The sequence below is a fragment of the Durio zibethinus genome, chromosome 28, assembly GCF_047325235.1.
Source record: "Durio zibethinus cultivar Kanyao isolate XHJ-2024 chromosome 28, ASM4732523v1, whole genome shotgun sequence".
Taxonomy (NCBI): domain Eukaryota; kingdom Viridiplantae; phylum Streptophyta; class Magnoliopsida; order Malvales; family Malvaceae; genus Durio; species Durio zibethinus.
In genome coordinates, this window is record NC_143189.1 from 13149758 (window position 1) to 13171766 (window position 22009).

The 22009-nt window shown below is 33.0% G+C and overlaps 3 protein-coding genes and 1 long non-coding RNA gene across 6 annotated transcripts; 2 read left to right on the forward strand and 2 right to left on the reverse strand.

The window, feature by feature from the left end:
* Positions 1-1085: 1085 nt before the first annotated feature.
* On the forward strand, positions 1086-2118 carry LOC149510783 (uncharacterized). The gene is made up of 2 exons (XR_016335194.1): positions 1086-1726; positions 1858-2118. It is a non-coding gene; the product is annotated as an uncharacterized LOC149510783 (long non-coding RNA).
* A 5876-nt stretch (positions 2119-7994) lies between these two features.
* PNSB1 (NDH-dependent cyclic electron flow 1) lies at positions 7995-11174 on the reverse strand. Of its 2 annotated transcripts, XM_089757357.1 has the most exons (8): positions 10686-11174; positions 10445-10595; positions 9830-10020; positions 9461-9718; positions 8819-8924; positions 8437-8522; positions 8182-8354; positions 7995-8141 (listed from the first exon to the last, which is right to left on the reverse strand). In XM_089757357.1, exons 1-7 carry the CDS (start codon positions 11117-11119, stop codon positions 8189-8191), a joined length of 1392 nt encoding a protein of 463 aa, XP_089613483.1. In that variant the 5' UTR covers positions 11120-11174; the 3' UTR covers positions 7995-8141; positions 8182-8188. The 2 variants fall into 2 exon arrangements, with proteins under 2 accessions (XP_089613483.1, XP_022724216.2); XM_022868481.2 differs by having other exon boundaries at positions 7995-8354.
* A 1634-nt stretch (positions 11175-12808) lies between these two features.
* LOC111281358 (DNA glycosylase superfamily protein) lies at positions 12809-17758 on the forward strand. Of its 2 annotated transcripts, XM_089757307.1 has the most exons (6): positions 12809-13765; positions 14154-14207; positions 16267-16324; positions 16428-16511; positions 16687-16828; positions 17090-17758. In XM_089757307.1, the coding sequence occupies exons 1-6, from the start codon at positions 13264-13266 to the stop codon at positions 17411-17413; spliced, it is 1164 nt and encodes a 387-aa protein (XP_089613433.1). In that variant the 5' UTR covers positions 12809-13263; the 3' UTR covers positions 17414-17758. The 2 variants fall into 2 exon arrangements, with proteins under 2 accessions (XP_089613433.1, XP_022724820.2); XM_022869085.2 differs by lacking the exon at positions 14154-14207 and having other exon boundaries at positions 12812-13765.
* A 1986-nt stretch (positions 17759-19744) lies between these two features.
* LOC111281172 (putative WRKY transcription factor 40) lies at positions 19745-21703 on the reverse strand. The gene is made up of 6 exons (XM_089756986.1): positions 21565-21703; positions 21333-21482; positions 21174-21233; positions 20649-20972; positions 20419-20535; positions 19745-20323 (listed from the first exon to the last, which is right to left on the reverse strand). Exons 2-6 carry the CDS (start codon positions 21405-21407, stop codon positions 19970-19972), a joined length of 930 nt encoding a protein of 309 aa, XP_089613112.1. The 5' UTR covers positions 21408-21482; positions 21565-21703; the 3' UTR covers positions 19745-19969.
* Positions 21704-22009: the final 306 nt, after the last annotated feature.

Sequence of the window (22009 nt, forward strand, 5' to 3'; positions counted from 1 at the left end):
ATATTATATTAATAAAGTTAATATTGATAATTTAATTTAAGAAACTATTTTAAACCCAATGGAAGTGTCCATGCATGTAACCTCTTTTTTTAGCTTTATTTTCCCATTTTTTCTTTTTTTTTATATTTTTTGTTTTAGATTTTTATTTTTTATTAGATATATTTTGTTAGAATAGAAGGTCAATTTAAGAATCCACATATCATCTTTATTTATTTTTTACTTTGTCTTTTTTCAATAGATAAATTTTACCCAAAAACAATTGATGAATAGAAATGATAAAAAAAATGACCCACAATAATGTGCGACATCTTTCTGGTTAGGGATAATATCATGAATGACCCTTAAATTATAGTGAAATATTCAATGTGGTATTTGAACTTTAAAAATTTCTAACTTGATACCAAAATTATGAATTTGTTAACTAATATAGTACTTAAATATTATTTGTTCGCCACTTGTTATTATTTGAAACTAGTCACGTTAGAGATGAGTATCAACTTAGTTAACATAATTCAAATATTATATAAAAAATTTTAAAATTTAAATATCACATTAAATATTTTACAATATTTTAGAGACTATTCATGACATTAACCCTTCCAATTAATATAAAGATTATTGTGTGAACCACTCTTTAACTTGATAAATGGTACTTTATTTTATGATTTTTTTAATAGTACCATAAATTGTTTTAAGATTATTATATAAAACAATATTTTCATTCATTATTTTAAGAATCATGAATAAAATTGTCTACTATAATATTTAATATAATTTGAGGCCAACTACATTAAAGGGTACATTTGAATATCACCTTAATGTGTAATTGGCTCCAATGTCTTTTTAATTTTGACTAAAGGGAAGAAGGTTTAGTGATTCATTGAACCCTAGCACATTCAACTGCTTTATGTAAAAATGAAAAAGAAATATAATTTTTATTTATAGTTGTTGATTATCTTTGGTGGAGTAGCCTGTTATCATATATAATTTTATCGTTTCTGTTATATATGCATTGAGATACATATTTTTACTATTGATTTTAATTTCATCGTTATAATATCAAACTTAACTTAATTTCACATGCATCATTATTTTAAAGATTATTAAAATTAATTTTACTATCTATGTAAATAGATTTTGAATGAGTTTAAGCAATATTTGTCAGCGTTTCATTACATCTCATTAATTTAGTTGAAACCAAGCAAACTAGTTTAATTTTCAAGATTTACATCACCCATTTTAACATTTTTTGTTCTACTATTATTGGTTGCTACTTATATCGGTGTTCATGAGGTGTAATAATTAATTTAAATGATAAAATTTGTTAAAACTACGCCAAGAATTTAAAGTTTCCCCGAATCCGGAATCCCCCACACCCTGTTATCAAAGTTTGCGTAATGGAGCTTGGAGATGGCTTTTTTCACTGTTAATGGGTTGGTCTTTACAGCAAGTCGAAAGCCCACACTACGCACTACTGGAACTTGCAAGAGCCCAAAAAGGGGGATATTCGCAGGCCTATGGGCATTGCTGCCATTCCCATTTTACTGCTCTTTATGGACGCATCCACAGTCATGGGTCAACCTTTTTGAGAAAGGAAAGGACCCATCTAAGGTTATGGCCCTTGTCTCCCATTTCTTCAAGCTGGTACAGTTAATTTCTCTTTGTTCAGTTTCTACCCTCTCTTGGCCTCCCCCCTCTTTCCCTTTGGCCAGTTCCTCAACTTCGGGTCAGTCGCTTTATATTTCTATACTATGTTGCTTTTTATTTATTACTATTGGGTTTGGAATCTGCGTCTCTAGCTAAGGATTTTTGGAGGGCATTTTATTTATTTATTCATTTTTTTTTTTTTGTACATAGGAGGCAGCAGCCTGGGATAAGGGAAGGGGCCGTAAGTACTGGCATTCGAATCCCACATCTGCTTGATGCAGAGGTAGCTGCATGATAAAACTGAGCTAAGCTCCAGGCAAAATTTTCATTTATAACCAAATATAGATTATCTTAGTGTAGTCAGTCACTAAATTGCTGGATATATTATCTTGAGTGAACTTAAAATCATCCCAATTGGTTCTTCCCTGAGTCAGTTTTTAATCAGGAATAAAGAGTTTTTTTGCATGGATATCAGTATATGAGCTATTTTTAGAACCTATCATATCAGATCGGTTTTATTGGAAAATCTTTCTAGGTATGCCATATAAGAAAATAAATAAATTAGGAGAAGTGAGGAAGAGGAACCATTATGATGAAAACCAGCTATATGGTGCTTAAACAGTGCTCTTTGGGGAATACAGCGAGTGAGATCTTTAGTTTGAAATACCAAATATTCTTATTTGAAGGAGCAAAGAAACAAATAAAAAGTGAAACTAGATGAGGAACTTCAAGGTGAAGGTGCTAGGGCTGAGCATTATTCGGTTAAAACTGAAACACCAAACCAAAGAATCTATTTTGGTTTGGAAGTCAAAACATTCCGGTTTGGTTTCAAAACCAATCCGAATTAAAATTTTCAGTTTGGTTTCGTATTATTTTGAAACCAATCCAAACCAATAACCAAATTAAAAAAATTAATATAATGTTATTCATATTATATAAAGATTTTATTATTTTATTTGTATAATTCTTTTATGCTTTAATATTTTTATCTAAAAAATATATAAGCTCTCTTCAATTTAAGGTTTCCTTTGAAAGGTATTCATATGCATCACCTACCCCTAAGGTTCTAACTCTAACCTTTCTTCTCCAAAATCAACATATCCCCACAACTATTATTTTCTCTCAAAATGAATAAACCAAGATTCATTTCCAAACAATCCTCTTCAGGATTCAACACTTAGTCACTTCTTTCTGAGTGATTGACTATTCTTTCTTTAATTTATGACTTCTTGATTTAAGCTTAGTGTTCTTGGTATATATCTTTTTCTTTTTCTTTTCTGCCTTACTTTGCGTACTGATCCAATTCAGTAGCCATTTTCTTTATTCATAGTTGTTTCTTTGCAATCTCAATCCAAGCACAACATCTAGTTAAATGGATGAGATTATCTACAATATACTCTCTAAAGTTTAAGAATGAATTTTTTTTTCATGTTTTAATTTACATTGTTAGACAAATAAGAAACCAAACCAAACCAAATTATTTCTGTTTGGTTTGGTTTCTATTGTAATTTGGATTGGTTTGGATTCAAAAAATTTAAAAGCCGAAATATTTTGGTTTGGTGTGGTGTGGTTTTCCCTTAAAACCAATCCAAATTGGACCATACTTACCTCTAGAAGGTGCTTAAAGAAGGTAGATTTAGTGACACTGGTCCTAAAATTTCCTTATTTTAGTGCTTGGAATCAAGTTTCCCCCATGTAGAAAGTCCCCTGCTCTTATGTGCTTGTCAGCTTTTACTGTTCTCATGTTTTCCTCTAGGATTAAGACTGTGATTTCCTTTATTGTGGCAAATGATTGGGCATGCAGATAATATTCTTGATCTGACCATTTTATCATCTAGAGTTCTATCATGAACTTTGGGAGAGTTTATTTAACTATCATGGCAGATGTGGAGGATCACTTAAAGACTTGTTTGCTTCATTAGGTTTTTTTTTTTTTTTTTTTTTTTTTTTTTTTTCCTGTTGTTGTGGTTTGTTTTACTTCCCATGATGATATCTGAGACATGAGCATCAAGAGGTAGTGACAGGTAATTGACTCGTCGGCTGGGGATTGTATTGCTGTATTCAATTATCTTCTCCGATAGGCATAGAGCACTGGTTAGTTTGACATTGAAAGACTCCAAAATATTAACTGTTATGTTTATCATGGAAGGAAAACTGGTTTGAACCGTTCTTCATCCAAGTTTTCCCCTGTTTTCCTTTCCCACTGACTTTCCGATTTTGCTTGTAACTATACATTGGTAATTTTTTATGTCGCATTGTTATAATCATTGTGACAGTTCTGAGTACTGATAAGGGTAAACTGCAAGTACACAGGCCGGACAAATAATAAAAGTGATATTTTGGTCGAAATGTCGATCCCACAGAGATTAGGGAGAAATTTGTAAGTATCAAATATCATCTTATTCTTATTAAAGTTAATTCAATTAAAGAATATCTATGAAAAATTAACTAGAACAAAATTAATTAGTAAAAAGCGAATTTGAAAAATAATGAAAATTCAAAATGCAAGTAACAATCTAAAACCAAATAAAGAAACAATTCATGAAAACAGTGCATTATTCCTATGAAATTAAAATGGACAACCTGTGAAATGAAGTGAAATCAACCTATATCTAAGTGCAACCAATTTCAATAAAACTAATCCCAAAGTGCAAAAAAAGTAAGGATTCAAGTATGATACAATATTGAAAGTCAAGGATACAGTGCATTTGCAAAATTCATATGGAAGTGAATAACGGAAAACGATACCTACAGCTAGAGATTACACCTAAGCATGAACTTGAAATGAAAGATGAAATCTGTACATGCAAACAAAGATAACGTGCAAGGATTCTTGAACATGAACTAGATTCTAAACAGACACTAAACAACCTACATGAAAACATGATCTAAAAAACAACAAATGAACCAAATGTCAAAGAAAAGTCAACAGAAATGCATCAAAACAGAGATGGTAAACACAAGCTGGAAAAAAAAATTTTAATTTCACGGTTTGGACTTCTTATGGGCAAATAAAACTGCACATAAACTGGAATATGTATGAGATACTAAAGGACTAAATGAAGACTAACATTGCAGCAGAAAACTTGAAGGAAAAAATGGCAAACAGTGGGAAGACACTAAAACCGAACCTGGCAGTGCACTGTAAACACATTGAATTGCAACAGAAAAATTCAATCTACTACCGTATACTGAAAATGAACTTTGTTTGAGCTAAGGACATATTCATCAACAAGTTTTCTACAAGTTTCAACAGAAAATTTTCAGAAATTATAAGAAAACAAGCTCAACAGACTCAAAAATTCAAACAAGTGCAAAATCTGGGAAAACAGAACATTATCGAAGAAAATTAACCAAACAGCAATTAAAAATACGAAATAAATTGCACAAAATGAAACTAAGCAAGTTAACTAATAAAACTAAAGATCTAAAGAAGAAAAGAGCCAAACAAATTGCCAAAGATGAGAGAAGATCCACGCCAAAGTCAGTCTTCATTTCTGGCCTGCACTGTCACCTACATTCAGCCATGACTTTCAACCTTGATCTGGATTGATGTGCTGCGAACTTGAAGCTGGATGTCAACTACGTTGTAGCTCTATGGATGAGAAATCTATGAAAAAAACCTTGAACAAAAACAATGCAGATTTGATAGAGTTATGATCCAAAAACTGCAGCTATATCAGAGAAGACAGATTCAAAACAGCTTTGAACGTCAATGAGAAATCAAATAAAATGAGCTGGAAAATGAATGTAAATGGAAGTTTTATTGCAAGAATCTTAAGGAGCACTGAAAAGTACTTAAGAAACTGTAAACTTGCAACAAAATTCAAAGGAAAACTACTGGAAAAATAATGTTTGGCTACTAAGAAAATGTAAAGAACAGAAATGTAAATGTAGGAAAATAAAGAAAGAAAAATTTAAAACCTACAACTAACTCTCCTCAAATGGCTGGCCCTCTCCCCCTATTTATAGCTAGAGGGAAGGAGCCTAAGATACTAAAAATTTTCAGAAATATCTTCAGTTGGCTGGGCTTCTAGAGCCTTCTTCATCTTCCTTTGTACACTGCTGGGTCACACCTGATGCTTGGCTGATTCTTCTCAGCAGAGTTGCAAGCCGACTTCACTCCTAATTGTTGATCCACAAAGTCAAAATAATAGCCAATCACAACCTACTAAATTGCCAGATCAACTCCTGTCTTTGGTGCTCTTGAACCAGCTTGTGAAGCCTTACAATTGTATGCTCACTCAACCTCCCATGCACATCCATACACCCATGCATCCTTAAATTTTTTTTTTTTTAAAACAAAAATTCCAGACACTTTATAAATATATTTATCATATATTTTACTAAAAAATTTTGCTAGAAAAGTTAAGAAAACTCTCTCAATGTCAATATTGCATATTTACACTAGCTTAGGTCATTTATACAAATTGCACCAAAAATTCCTCCAAATTATATAAAAAATGTCCAAAATTCCTTAATTCCATTATTTGTATCTACACATGAGATTAATGTATATTTAGGAACAATTTTGCCAAAAATGCCAAGGAACAAGCCAAAATATGAGTCAAATTGCACTAAAATAAGTATGAAAAAGCTAAAATGCTAATGCAATCAAGTACATATGGAGTGTCCAAAGAATCTGATGGCCTCGTTCTAGAAAATGAAATCAATGGTAAACGCTAGGTATTTTGTTTAGGAATTTACTAATCTTCTCTCATGCTTGTAGGAGCAATACCATTTCTACAAACTACTTCTCTATTACTCTTCATGTAGCAATTTTTTTGTCTTCCATTTAGTCTTGTTCTTGCGGGCTTAGCTTGATGGCAAAACTTGAATTGATTGGATGCTATTACTTTACATTGCTCTGTATGTTATGCTGTTCTGACTTCTGAGATGTCATTTATGGGATATAGTAGCTGCTTTATATAGTGGATTTACGTTGTTAGGTTGAATTGAACTGATTTGTGCTATTTTGCTTCTAGTCTAGATCTTACCTCTAGCAGTTTACTGAGATGTAGTTTTACAGGGTGTATCAGTTGCTTGGTGAATCTGGCACTTACTACGGTGTACGCTTTGGGAAAAATATTCCCTGGGTAACAGAATTCCCTTTTGGATTCATTAGAGATCCGCAATATGTTGGGAGCACTATGAGTCTTGTTGCCTGTCTGTCTTGGGTACCCTTCCATTATATTCTCCTCTGGTCACTGGGCTATCTCTCTGGTCACTGGGCTATCTATTTATGATGCACATCGAATCAACAGAATATCCAGCTACACGTGCTAAGCCTCTATCCGGATTGCTGGAGGTTGCAGTTTGACTGGTTAGTGATTTTTGAAGAATTTTCCATGGTCACAATTGGCTAAAGATACTCCTTTTCCTTTTTTTTTTTTTTTTTCCTTTCTTGTTTATCAGGCTACAATTTGAGCTCCTTCTGCTCGATTTAAATTTGTGGCTTTATGGAGCATCACCTTTTGAAGAGCATTTGTTATTTTTTTTTTTCCCTTTTATCAAGTTAATACACTGCGGATGGTGGAAAAGGTGTTTATTAGTATATGCATTTGTGTTGCTTTGGGCCTTTTTTTTTCTTTTCTACTATCTAGTAATAGTAGTAGGAAATCAGTTACCACCCTTTCTTTTTTTTTTTTTTTTGGCTGAAAATCAGTTGCCACTTTGAAGTCTTGATATTGAAATAAGCTGTGTCTGGACGGTGATTGTTTCTGTTAGCAAAAATGAATCATGTCTATATGGCAATTCCGGTTTTTGTTTTGTGTAAATATTAAAGATTTGTATTCGTATTATATTTTATATAAAAAATTTTTATTATAATTTATATAAAAATATATATTTTTCTTTTTGTGTTTTTGTTAAATTTATTTTTTTTTTTTTGTTAAAATTTTAACTAATATTTTTTATATTATTTTTACATCGAGTTATTATATTGAAGGGATTTAATAATACATTTGTCAGACTGGAGAACTCCACTAGAATTTGCTTTCCGGTAACTAGCTTCAGGACATGAACCAGACCATAATTTGACCTCTAACTCTACCGGGACCCACTTGAGAGTCATTGACTGACAATGTCATCATTTAGATTCCGTTCTTACAATGGAAACATGAAATTTTGGCCCAAAAATGTTTTCTGAACATCATGCTCTTGAATTGTCATAAATAAGTTCACCTCACTCTTTTTATGCTATTAACATCAGCTTCTAGCTAGGACTCCTTTCCTCTATAGGCCTGAAGAACCTTGCAATGTACTTCGAATTGCAAGTCAGGAACAAAAACAATAGAAATTTGCCCCACCTTCAAGATTTTATTATTATTATGGGTATCAGGTAAATCTGTCCAGACAGTTATGTAAATTTATTACTTCAGAACGATTGAATTTAAACAGAAATAAAATGTAGAATGGAAAACGAGAAACCATCAATAGTCGCACGAATTGTTGATTGAATGTTGAACTTTTAACTTCAGTAGACTGGATTTCATTAATCTCTTATACTAGAGCCAGGGACATATCGGATTTCAGTAATCTCTTATACTAGAGCCAAGGACATATCGAATATTTGCATTGCTTGTTTAACAGCCTCAACATCAATATCTATTAACTTTCCCGTCTTGGATGAGACAATGGCACATTTCTTCTCTCCGGCATTGGGAACAAACAGTTTCCCCTTCTGCTCAGAGCAAAACAAACCAATGCTGCAGAAAAGTAGAAATTTACAAACTTTAAGATCAATAGTAATGTTGCTATAAATGATTTTACATGAATCTAGAGATATACCTTGGTTTTTCACGTGCATTTGCAAGTTGGATAGCTGCTGTATTTGTAGCAATCACCCCAGCTGAATCATTTATCAGAGCAGCCAACTAAAGAAAATGAACCATAGAATGAAGGTTCCAGTGTTAGAATTTGAAATCTTTGGATCTTTTTCTCATCATTCTTATCTGTTACATGTTTGATACTGACAGAAAATATGGAAGATAAGTTACATATTATGCATCTTTGCAAATAAGTTGAAAAGATCAACCATTAGAGGTTTGCAGCTGATACAAGGCCAATGATGTTTCAAATAAAGTGGTTTTCCAAGAAACCATCAACACAAACCAATTTAGGTCTCTACGTTGACAGATGTCACATCAAATGAGTGAAAGAAGTTGCGTACCTGTCCTGGGGTAGTGATAAAGACAATACTAGCATCATCTCCTACTTCCTCCTCCACATTCTCTCTTTCTTTCTCATGTGGAATCACAAAAAGTGGCTTAAATCCCCTGTTTGCACAATATAAAAGAATCAAATTTATATTAAAAAAAAAAACCGCATGATTAGTTTTAGGGACTATTTAGATGGGTAATGAGATTAATTCTAGTGAGAATGAAAGCAATTATAGTGATGAGATTAATCGTTATAGCGATGAGATAAAATACTGAAGTGATGAAATTAAAATCAGTAGTGGAAATATGTTTTAAGTCCTTAAATCAATGCCTATGAGCTCCAGTTTATCAACTATCAAAACTAGTTTTACAGACTGATACAACTTGAGTTATATGGAATTTATTTAAATCATTTCCATTTTTCTAGACCCAAATATCTGAAAGATTTTTGCTTGGAAGAATCATCGAAACCAGAAACAATTTCTTGATAATTGTCCAATTTTTTGAGATGCATGATAAACAGATATACCATAGGCTGGCCTCTATGACAGCAACCAGATTAGCATCGTCACAACTCACAACCACAATCATTTTTCAGCTAACCTCTGTAACTGTTGCAATATATTAGGAGAAGAATTCAAGGGAGTTCATACCTTATATCCTTTGCTATTTCAGCCCATACATGAATGGGAAGCAAGCTATCAGTATCACCCCTAGATTGCATTGAAGCCTTAGAGTCTGATTCTATGCCATGAATCACGATATATTTTCCTTTCTCTACACCTGCAATCCTGAACTTTTCTGCTACAACCTCCTTCAACTTCCTTGAAATTGACACTCTTAGTGGAGCTACATGGTGCCTAGGAACACTCCGAAATGGTCTCCCCAACCAATCAACCATCTGATGGTACCTATATCATACAAGACCTCTTGAAACTAGGAAGACAAAAAAAAAAAAAAAAACAGAAAAATAATTTCACAATTCTTTTATACGTTTGAATTACCAATCTTGTACAACTCACATGTTATATCCACCTTCTGAAAGATTCAGACTATCTGCAGTAAAAGTTTCCGATAGGAGTAATCCTGCTCCTGCTGCATTCACGTTTGGGTAAATGTAGCTCACTCTATCTCGAGCGGTTGTCATAAACAAGAATGCTGCATGGCCAATTCCCGCCAGTTTGGTTGACAAAACCATGTCATAGTACCTATTCTGCGAGACCAGGGCATCATGCATAAAAATCTAACCCAAATTGATAGTCCCCTGTAAGTTCTAAATATGCAAGACGAGCACTAAACTAGTTAGATATGTTTACACATGCAAGTGTCTATGTTCAGTAAGCAAGCCGTACATGACATTCAATGATGTCATACCATACAAAAAATAAACAGTTAAGCCGATTTGGATTCTGCACACCTCCAGTGTGGTGGAATCCAGTCCCTTTTTGGGACTAATTGCACCGGAGTGCATTTGGATAGCATCCCGCAACACAGTTGCCTCTAATTGATTTATTTTCCTTGGATGGAAGAGATAAAGACCAAAGAGACAATATTAAGTTTTTATTTATTAGCGCGTCTCTAAAATTTAAATTGAAACCGAGAAAAAAAAGATAAACTGAAACCTCAAAGCCACCAACCTTAAGAAGTCCAACCATTTCAGTGTATTCAGCAGGATCAGGCCAGTCTTCATCAGGATCATAAGCATTAGCCCATCTCACATTCTTGTTCAACTCATAAGTCTGCTTTCCTCTTGCTGATGCCAACACATCCACTTGAACACCAGGGTATCTGACAGAAACAAAGCATGAAAACCATTATAACTATTGAATTTGATACCAAAATCAAAGCTTCAAAATTTTCTGCACCAGAGTATTATACCTATCTTTGATCAACTGAATAGCAGGAAAAAACAATAAGTTTTCATAGACACCACCGGAAATGACACAGCAGCATCTCCTAACATCACCTCGTATTTTCAATGGCAATGAAGCCAGCTCCACGGTGAATCCCATTGGGAATTTCAAGAACCCATAAGGGTTATCAGGGTTATCAGGAGGTCTAGGATCTTCTTCCTGCTTACCATCAGTAAACAATGAACCATATTCCGCGTACGGGTCCTCTTCATCATCCCCGAAAAGGTCTAGCCATGGGTTCTTTTTCTTTGCATGGGTTTGAACACTTGGTTTTTTGGTGCATGGAGAGTGGTCTAATGGGCTGAAACATGATGGCTTGGTGGTGAAGTGGGCAGAAGCCAGTGAAGGTGGACTTGTAAGAAATGGAGAAACAGTTTTGGGTAGCAGAGCAGTAGCCATTGATTTTCCCCTTTTTTTTTTTCTTCACTTTGGCTTTGTTGTGTTTAGTTGGGAGCATTGGGAACATTTTTGGTCATTGGGATTTGAATATGTGGAAGGTGGATGGATAAGTGGGTCCCTACCAAAACTTGTTGCCCTATATTGCTGTTAAGGGTTTTATTTTTCGATAATCACAAAACAACACCACAAAATTTTTGGCGATTTCAGTTCAGTCATTGCCATAACTTGTGGCCCATTCAAGATTGAAATTATTAAACTTCTTAATATAGTCCTTACATTGAAATTTTTGTGTGCTATGCTATCATGTTATGGCCATAAAGATTAAATTTGCATTAACTTAGGTTATATTTTGCACATAAGATTAATTGAAAGATAAATACTAATTATCTTATTATATGTTTATTATGTACTTAAATAAAAAGATTGGATTATTGAAAAAGTTAAATCTTCTATGTCAATAAGATAACTCTATCCTTTAAAAAATTAAAAGATTATTTTTAATTTATGAGACTAAATTTATATATCTTATTATACTCTTAAAAATTATATCAATTTTTTAAATTGTATAAACTTTGAGAAAGGATAATTTTAATCAATAAATAAATTATCCTAAATTAATTCTTATACACATCAAACATAAGATAAAATTACATTATTTAATCTAATCTTATTTATAATATTATCTTATTATATCCAATCATAATCTTATATAAAAAATATTACCTTAATTTTTGAATTTAGATCATCTTGAAATAACATTGTTATTAACATTTTATTTTGTAAAAAGGATCAAAAAAAAATTTCAATTTAATTGATGAATTATAAAATAACACATCTTATATAAATATATAAAATTAAAAATCTTTGGACAAAGAAAAAAATCTAATATAAATGATTTTTTTGACACGTGTATAATCTTAAATAAATGTTATATGCATTGCATCATAGAAATCATAGAGTAATATATATATATATATATATATAATTTGTATTTTTATTAAAAATATTATATATTTATGTGTATAATAATATACATAAATTATATATCGTTCGGATCATATAATAGTATCATAATAAATATTATAATCTCGTCTCTTTAATCTAGCTTTTTTCTCTCTCTGTAATTTTTTTTTTTTTACTCAGGAAACCTAAATTTATGTTTATTTTATTTTTTTCAATTGAAAAAATTATTTTACTTCTGAATTTTAGTGAAAATATACTTACCCTCTAATGGTTTAGAAAATGTTCTCCTATCCTTCTTAAACTTTGCAAAAATATACACTAACCTCTTGCAAGTGTAAATTACCATATAATTTTTTTATGAAATTGCTATGTTAATTTTAAATGAAAAATACTCTTTATTAATTATTATTATTTATTTGTATCATTTTTTATTCAAAGCATTTTGAATTATAAAATTATTTAATTAATTTTAAAATTATTTTTATTTACTATTAAATTAAACTGTATTTATTTTGTTTTATTTCAAATACATATTAAATATTAAAATTTTATTTTAATTTAATTATGTATTAATTTTGATAAAAAAATATTAATTTGAGCACTCGAGCATTTAGATAAGAAAGTGCGCCTCATAAATTCATAACCGCCGTCCGGCTACTTAGACCGAAAAAATAAGAAACGGATTCACATCGACTCGGGTCGGAGTCGGACAAAACAAAAACAACCTTTTAAAAACCCAAACCCCTAATATGACGCGGCGCTCTCTCATTGGTGGATCCTCTGATTCGTTGCTTTCGCCACCAACATCCGAAGCTGCCCTTGGGCCCTGACCATCGAAAACACCAACCCCCAACAAACCAGTTCATCTTCTCGTTCTATTTTCCTACACTTTCCTACACTTTCACACCACCCAAACAGCACCATTCTTGATAACAACAATAGACGCATTTCCAATTTTGTCAACAGAATTTCTCTAATGTCACCAATGCAACACGAAATTTCTGTCCTACCAGCTTTCTTCTCCACTCAAAGTCTCCGCCCTCAGCCCTACAATTCTTAACCTTCCTTTTCACTCTGTTGCTTTTGAATTACTGATTCAAAGCTCACGGTTTAGTTCACAAAACTGTAAATTAGCAGCTTTTACGAGGCAATTTTGGGAAGATAAACAAATTGAGCCGTTAATGTCGGGACCACCGAGGGTAAGGTCTTCTAACATTGAAACGGAAATGGAATCGAGGTCGGTTCTGGGTCCGGCCGGGAACAAGGACCCGAGAAAACCGGCGCCGAAATTGGTGAAAAAAGCGGAAAAACCAGTCCAACAAACCGATGAGGGTAAAGACAACGAGAAGGATAAAGAATTGTTAAGTCCACAACAGAAGCCAATGCCGATTCCTCAGTCGCTAACTTTGACGGCTTCGACTTTGAGGCAGCAGGAAAGGAAGGTGGGGAATTTGTCGATGAGCTTGTCGTGTTTGTCGGACGGAGGAGCATCGCCTTCATCTGCAGGGTCATCGTCGCGTGGGAGGACTGGTGGAGAGCGGCGGGGTGGTGGCGTTGGAGTTGTAGTTGAGGTGAGGAGGAAGCAAAGCGGGTCGAAAGGGGTGAGTGGGGTAGTGATGGAATCAGGGGAAGGCTGTTGCTCGGAGAGCAAGAAAAGTTGTGGGTGGGTCACACCGAATTCGGGTATGTTTTTGAATTGTTTTTTTGGTGTTCTTTACTTGAGATCGTTTGGCTCTTGTAATTGGTAATGGTGTTGTTCCTTGTATCTTTAGTGCTTCAGACTTTGGAGTTGATTTCATGTTAAAATAGTTTAGATATGTTTGATCTTGTTGATCAATTGGTCTGAATTTTCAGTAGGGGAGTGGAGAAACAACTTGACACAAGTTACCTAAGTCCCCAGTCTAGTTTTCTTATTTATTATATAGGAAGGAACGAAATTTTGCGAATCATATGTAATTGTTGTTGGAAAGAAATTGCTTGTTGGTTATTAACTTGGTTTGGGATTGGCTCATTACTGATTTTGCACTTATTTTATGGGGTATTTGTATATCAAAACATTCTGTCAGTGCAGAAAATTTTCACTTTGAGGACTTTGAAGCTGTTCTCCATTCAGTTGGAAATACAAGTAAATTTTACTGAAAGGCTTTCTCTCACCTTATTGGATCCTATGGAGTAATTTTTATGCTGTTAGGAGAAGTGTAGCTTTTTATAGGATATAAATGTGGTTTATTTCTTTTTATTCTTGATTCGAATTCTTTTCAACACTATCAGCAACAAATATTGAGCAGTGCATATGCTGGAAAGAATCAGTAGGTAATATGTGAAGAGCACTGTGCTAGACTTATGGTACATTCTTTACAACAAAAGAGAAAAAGAAGGTTAATGCTTTCCTCAATGTTTGCACTGATTATATACTATATTCTTCCACATCTTGAAGTGGACAGTATAATTGTGAGTTTTCTTGATGTTGGATCTCACTAGAGAAAACATAACTACTCTTAAGCATTCAAGACATTCCAATTTTTTTATCAAGTAATTGGTTTTGAGTCTTATTTAGCTGGAAGTTGCTATTCTTTGAGCTATGGCACACTTAGTTCTAGAGGGGCGAGCTTGAGTTGTACTTGTTAAAATGTAGGATGGATCTAAAGTGATTCCCATGTAATTGAATTCAGCATGTTAAAGCAGGTGTACATTCTTTCTTTCTTTTTGAACAAGACTCTATCACTGCCTTCTTGTTGTTTTAATTACTCACAATTTTGTGTATTCAGTTACATTTGTGTCTACTATTATCAAATTTGGGAAAGGAATAGCTAGCATTTATCACAACATAATATTTGATTCACCTAAAAAGTATGCCATTTGGCATTTTAGCATGGCTGATAAAGAAGTTAACAGATGAATTAGGGCCAGTGAAATCTCATTCTGGAGACTAACTGTTTCAGATCATGTGTTGACTGATTTTCCCAAATGTAAATTTGGCCATCCTGAAAGATTACTGATTTGTACCTTCTCATACTTTGACCCAATTTTATCAGAGAACAAGCCATCTAAAACTGCATATATTTACTCTAATCTTTTTATGCATTATGTCATACTACACTTAAAATTATGGGCTTTTCATTTTACATGTGAAGAAAAAGAAGTTATTTTTCTTCATGTTTTATATGCAGTGTTGTTTTCAACTAGAGCAGCAACTCAGCTCTTTCTGCAAACATGTCTGTGTATGTCTGTGTTTGCATGATTCATGATTTGTAAAATATTACTTGTATTAAACTTCTTTTATTTACAATTCTCAATGCTATGAAACTGCAGTCATCCTAGTAATTTCAGATTGAACTAGTCATGTACGGAATTACTATGAATATAATTTATCAAGGGAAGGTCACTAAAGATGGTTTGATAAGCTAGACCTAAGAATATACTGAATATTCAAGTTAATTGAATTATAGAAAAAATTTTAGTCTGAAATTCGTATAATTTCAGTAATTTTAGATGGATTTGATCTTATATAGTGTTTATATTATTACTCTTAATTACAGATGAGATCACTAGAGATGTTTAGTAATATGGACCTGCGAATGCAATGTTTAAGAAGGATTTATCGCGTAGAAGTTCAGTGGCAAAATTTGTGAAAGGTAGACCCAAATTACCAATTTTGTCAGCAATTTGAGATTGATCTGATCTTGTATAAAACTTATATGGTGATTCTTCATTAAGAAGGATGCCAAAGATGTGTGGCAATTTAGTCCTTATGGATCCAGTGATAGGAAGGGTTTTCTGATTCAATTTAAGTGACAAAAGGGCAAAATGCAGAGCACGATTACTAGTTATTTTATAAGTAAATTACGGTGACTGGTTTTGGAATTCAGAGATTGGGTAGAGTAGGGGAAAAGTAATTCTCTCGCTGATTTGAATTGTGTCCAGTTGCATTCGTTTTTCCAATATCCAGCTAGTTAAATCCATTCTCCTTTTTAATAGTATGATTTGCTGCTCCTAAGTCCTAATACTTCTGCTCTAGCTCTCTCTCCTTTGCATTACATTAAGGCCGTGGGGACTTGCTTTCCCCAAAAAAATCCTACTCAGGCTTCTAGTGATGTAGCACTCACTTTTACTGTCTGTGTTTAGGTCACTTTTAATATCTTATAAACATTTGCAACTACTAACTGCTTTTTACTCTTTGAAAGATCCTTGTTATGTCGCTTTTCATGATGAAGAATGGGGAGTTCCTGTTCATGATGACAAGTATGTAATTTGACTGCAGTATTCATCTGTCTTAACGTATTTTAAATTCCTACAAGAAATTTCAGATTTTGATTTCCTTAGCATGATTATTTTGCAAATGCAGGAAACTGTTTGAATTGCTTAGCTTATCAGGTGCTTTGGCTGAACTGACATGGCCTACCATCCTTAACAAAAGGCATATGTTTAGGTATTGGTCATACTCTATGAACAGTTGAAAGTTGTCATCTGTGAATTTGGTGGTGCTTATCACATTAGCTTTCAAGTATTCATACAGAGTATTATGTCTGAAATACTTAATTTTTATTGATGGGCTTTTTATCTGTGACTGATGCAGATGCAGCATTGCTTTTATTTGTATGCAGGGAAATCTTTCTGGAGTTTGACCCAAGTGCCGTTTCAAAACTAAATGAGAAAAAGATAGGTGCTCCTGGAACCCCTGCCAGCTCTCTGCTATCTGAGCTCAAGATTCGAGGCATCATTGAAAATGCACGCCAAATATGCAAGGCAGGGACTCAATATCGTTATTGATATTTTAATCTCTATTTTCACATTGCTGAAGTAAAATTCAAACTCTTGATACGTTTATCTCTGAATTACTGATGGTTTGGCAAAGAAATCCCTAGCTACCATATATCTTAGTGGTAGTCAAAAAGCCATCAATCATAAACAGCTACGATTCGTTTACAACAGAATGAATTTAGAAGGATTCTCAGTTTTTTTTTTTTTTTTCTTAATGAATCAACAGCAGTTTTCTGTTATATGCAGATAATAGATGAGTTGGGGTCATTTGACAAGTACATTTGGAGCTTCGTGAATCACAAGCCAATAACTGGTCAATTTCGGTACCCTCGCCAGGTTCCCGTCAAGAGTCCAAAATCAGAGGTTATAAGCAAAGACCTTGTCAGAAGAGGATTTCGAAGCGTGGGGCCGACAGTTGTTTATTCATTTATGCAAGTGGCTGGACTGACTAATGCCCATCTTATTAGTTGCTTTAGGTTTCAGGAATGCATAACCGGAGTGGAATCAAAGGGAAAAGATAACGATGAAGAAGCAAATGATGCAACTAGAAAACTTGAGGAGACTAACTGACTTGGGATAGCTTGTCACCGGATGTCTTTGGAGTTACTTTGAAAGTGTGTATATACATATACATACATACATACATACATACATGTATATGATATGGGGTTTTGGTTGAGAGGCTGTAATTTGGTCTGTTGATTGAGAGTTTCACCCCCACTTTGATGTGGTGGATGATTCTGTGCTGGGGAATGATTTGTGTACAAATTGTTTACTTATCTAGAATTTGGGAGAAACATGTTGTGCATTCATAAGTGCCATTGACTATGATGGAAAAGGATCATATCAAGAAACTAGTTGTTACAATCCTTACATTTCCAATCAATGGAAATTTCCACAATTTCTTTTGAATAATGCTTGCATCAATTGTCGTATCGGTTGAGGTGGCTAGGAAAATTTGGCCTCCAGAATGGGAATATTTTCGGTTTAAAAAATTAAAAAAATATAAACTTTGAAAATTTAAATTATAAAACAGTGATGTAATAAAAAAATATATAAAAATTTATGAAAGTAAACATGAGTTAAAAATTTAATAAAAATTATGTATAATTTAATAAAAAAAATATGTATTTCATATTTTTCATGTCAATTCAAATTATTATATGTAATTTTTATATAAAATTTAATATAAATATAAAAATTATCAATATTTTGCATCATACAATCGTACAAAATTGTTAGGGGTGACACTACATCCAATCGTGAGACAAAGGGAAATAAAACGTGTGGACGGGCGGTTAATGCTAGCGGTCAAGTTATTTGTAAGAATAATCCATAGGCAGATGGTTGATATTTCTGGGGAAAATGCGGAAGCAGAAAGAACAAAGTCCGCTGACTGAGTAAAAGCCATTGGCATTTTTGGTCCCCAGCTGGCACTGGTGGCCTTTGGCTTAAGATTTTAAGAAACAAAATTGTACGGAATTGTAACATGTGATTGCGTGTGGGGGCGCACACGCTTGGGAGTCTCTAGTCATGGATGGCTTTGCTTATTTTCTGTCTTATTACAACGCAGCTTACAAGTCTGATAACGTACAGAACATTTCGTGTTTTGCATCTCACTGTCACAGACTCATTTGACTCGCTTTTTACTGTTACTTATTTATAATATAACTTATATATATATATATAGAGAGAAAATGGATTAAGAACAATAACAATTTCATAAAAATTAATAACATTGAAATTCAAATTTTAATTTAATTAATTTATATACTCATTTTTAAAAAATAATATCCAATAAATCTTTAACACCTTCAATTTATTTCTTTATTCCTAAACTAAGACATTTTTATATTAAACAAATTAATAAGATAAATAAAATTTTTTTACGAATAAAGTAACACTAATAATTCAGAGACCCTCATTTAGCGCGAAGGGTTATTATCGACTTTAATTAAAAAATTTCATGATTTTGTTCAAAAAAATTCCCACAGGAATTGATTCAATATTATGAATTTCGCACATTAAAAAGGAAAATTTGATTTTTATATATTTAATGTTATAAATTTAATTTTATAATATTGATGCATTATGCATTTATTATCGAAAAATTAATTTGAAATATAAAAAAAAAAAAGTAAAAGTTCAAGGTGTTCAAAAATGAAAAAAAAAAAAAAACCTTTATTTTGAGACATTTAAAAAAGAAAGAAAGATTAAAAAAAAATAGAAAGAACGCGTATCATTACAAAATTTTAATATGAAATTGAAGGCTTTACAAATAAAGGATGAAAATTGAACATGATTCAACTTTTGCATAGATGTTTGATCTTCCTTAATAATCGAGAATTTTGTTTTCAATTACTTAGGTTAAATCAAGTATCATTTTGATAGTTTCATGATTAAGGTACGTGAACTACTTTGAAAGAATACTGAGGAAGAAGAAGCTCATGACACTCCAAACACATTTGCTACCTAAATTATGACTGTTAATGGCCATAAATCCTTTTCTCCTCCTTGGTTTTTGCTGTTGAATTTCACCTTGCTCTATAAGCCTGAAGATTTTCTTTTCCCTGGTTGTCTCTCATTATTTGATTGATTTAACTATATATATATATATATATATATATATATATATCCTATAATCAATAAAAATGGAAGGCAGAAAATTGGTTTCCATTCTTCTGTCATATGAACAATCGAATTGAGCTGAAAACATTTGAAACGCATTCCAATTCATTAAACATACTGTCTTATTGATTAAGGGAAGGCCTGCCATTGAACTGATTCTTAGACTAATTTCATAAAATAATGTTATAATTTATGATAAAAGTTTTGTCTATGGAACTTATTATAAAGCTACCAAGTTCACTTGATACTCAAAATTTTCTGTTTGAACATAAATTGAAAACACTTCTTGATGTTGATACTGAAATTAAAACAATATTTACAAGAAGCTGATGTTTGAACAGATTCTCATTTCTGTTTTTCATTTTGTTCCCCCAATTCTTGTGCAACGTTGTATTTACAAGTTACAACATTCTAAGTTCATAACATCTACCCATATCTCATAAAATCATAGAACTAAAAGGGAAAGGAAAAGGAAAGAAGAAAAATCTAATAAGACTTTCAATTGGATTTTGTTGAAAACATTCTTCCTGAAATGGCTGCTGCAAGTGCTGCTGTGAAATTGGGGTCTTTTGTCAAGGAAGATGCCATCTGTTCAACCAAATATTGTCTGGCTTCTGGTGAATCCAATTTTGGCTTGGAGTTTGGACCTTCATCAGTACTGGACTTAGATTTTGTGAGGTCCAGAGTAATGGTCGGTCCAGATGACTTAAGTGAGGCTGAACAAGGGACTGAACTGAGGGTTACACAACGGCTTGAACCTGACGTTGCTTCCATGTGAGAAGGGGGAAGATGATTATGTTCACCTTCATAAGTTGCAACCAGAACGCACTGATCATCAACGCTCCTTTGCACCTGAAAACATCATGACAATCAACTTTTAACTATTTGTTGCTTAAAATGTTTGTGACTTACATTATAATTAATGAATTAAGGATAGCTCTGCTCACCTTCTTTTTAACAGGGCAGCTAGGTGCGAAAGAGCACTTGAAGTAAGCTCTTGGGGAAGGATTATCCCTGGTGACCTTTTGCCCATATTTCCTCCACTGATATCCATCCTTTACAACCTGAAATACAAATGTAACAAACTTGAATAAGAAAGTAAACTTGAATTAATACATAGAATGTAATGAACTACATGTATTTTATGTGAAATATGGCAAGGATTTTGTAAACTTACAAGGCTAGTATCAGATGCTTCAGTCCTGACATAAGCTCTTGAAATTTTGGCCTTGATAATTTCTTCTCTGGGTTTCTTGCATGATTCTTCATCAGTTGAGCTGCTTTCTGAATTTCCAATGATGCCAAAGTTGTTGACATTATTGTTGCTGCTTTCAGACTTTCTTTTCTTTGAAGGGCTAAGCTCTTTTTCAGGGTTCTTGCTCATTAAATCCCTCAACTGGCTTTGTAAAGCATTGTAGTTCTCACACATTGCTGTTAACATTTCTGTTAGCTTCTTGTTTTCTGCATTTAAACGGTTCAATTCTTGCACTAAAGCACCAGTCTGCAAAATAAACAGCATAAAATTAGCAGCTTAAATATGAAAAACAAAAAAATAATATATAAGGATATAGCAAATTTTCGAGGTGATCGCTTTCCAAGAAAATTGATTCTCCTTGATGTCAAATTTCTAGCTAGTTGCAAATTTTATAGGCAGCAGAAAGATAAAATCATGTTTTTTTCCATAAAATACCCATAAACTTACCTCTTCTTTCACTGAAAGTTTTCTTCCAAACACAATTAAGTTGCTATTCGGCTCCTTCTTCTGAAATATGAAAAGTCGAAAAGCTTCTCAGTTTAGCGACTCAACTAACAGGAAAACCACAAGAACTTTTCACAATTTCCAGATCAAATTTGGACGTACCGGAGTTTCAAGTTTAAGGGACCTAGCTGAAGCATTAAGATCCAATGAAGTATCCACCCATGAAGAAGTATCCATAGCTCTTTCAATTACCAGAATCAGTTTCTCTCAATCTTCTAGTAAAGACCCAGATCGAATATATCCACCAAAAACCTGGAAGTTGCCTCAAATTGACCAGGTAAGAAGAAGAAGAAGAAGAAGAGAAAGAAGCGGAAGCTAGTTTTTGCTGAAATACCTTCAACTGAAGTTCCAAACCAGTTTTTCCAATTGGCTCAAAAGAATCAAGTCATGACTATATATAGAAAGAAAGAAAAAAAAACAAGCTGAGGAAAGTTTGTGGAAATAGAGCAATAAACAAGAGAAAGAAACCGAAGACAGAAAGAAGAAAGATAAGATAAACAGGTCAGAAAGAGGCTGGCATGTGCTTTTAGTAGAACTGATATGAGTAATAATGCCTTATTTATAAAGTAGTAGTAATATGGAGAAAATAAAAAAAAAAAATGAAAGAAAATAGATAAGAGTAATTGTCGGTCAGGTTTGAAAATCTCATAATTTTTTATTTTTGTCAAAGTCAAGCACACCATAAAAGTAATGAAACCTTGGGTGCGGTTTTGTTTTTGTTTTTCATTTGTTGAGAGAGAGAGAGAGAGAAGTTCATTGTTGACTAATCTCTGTCCACA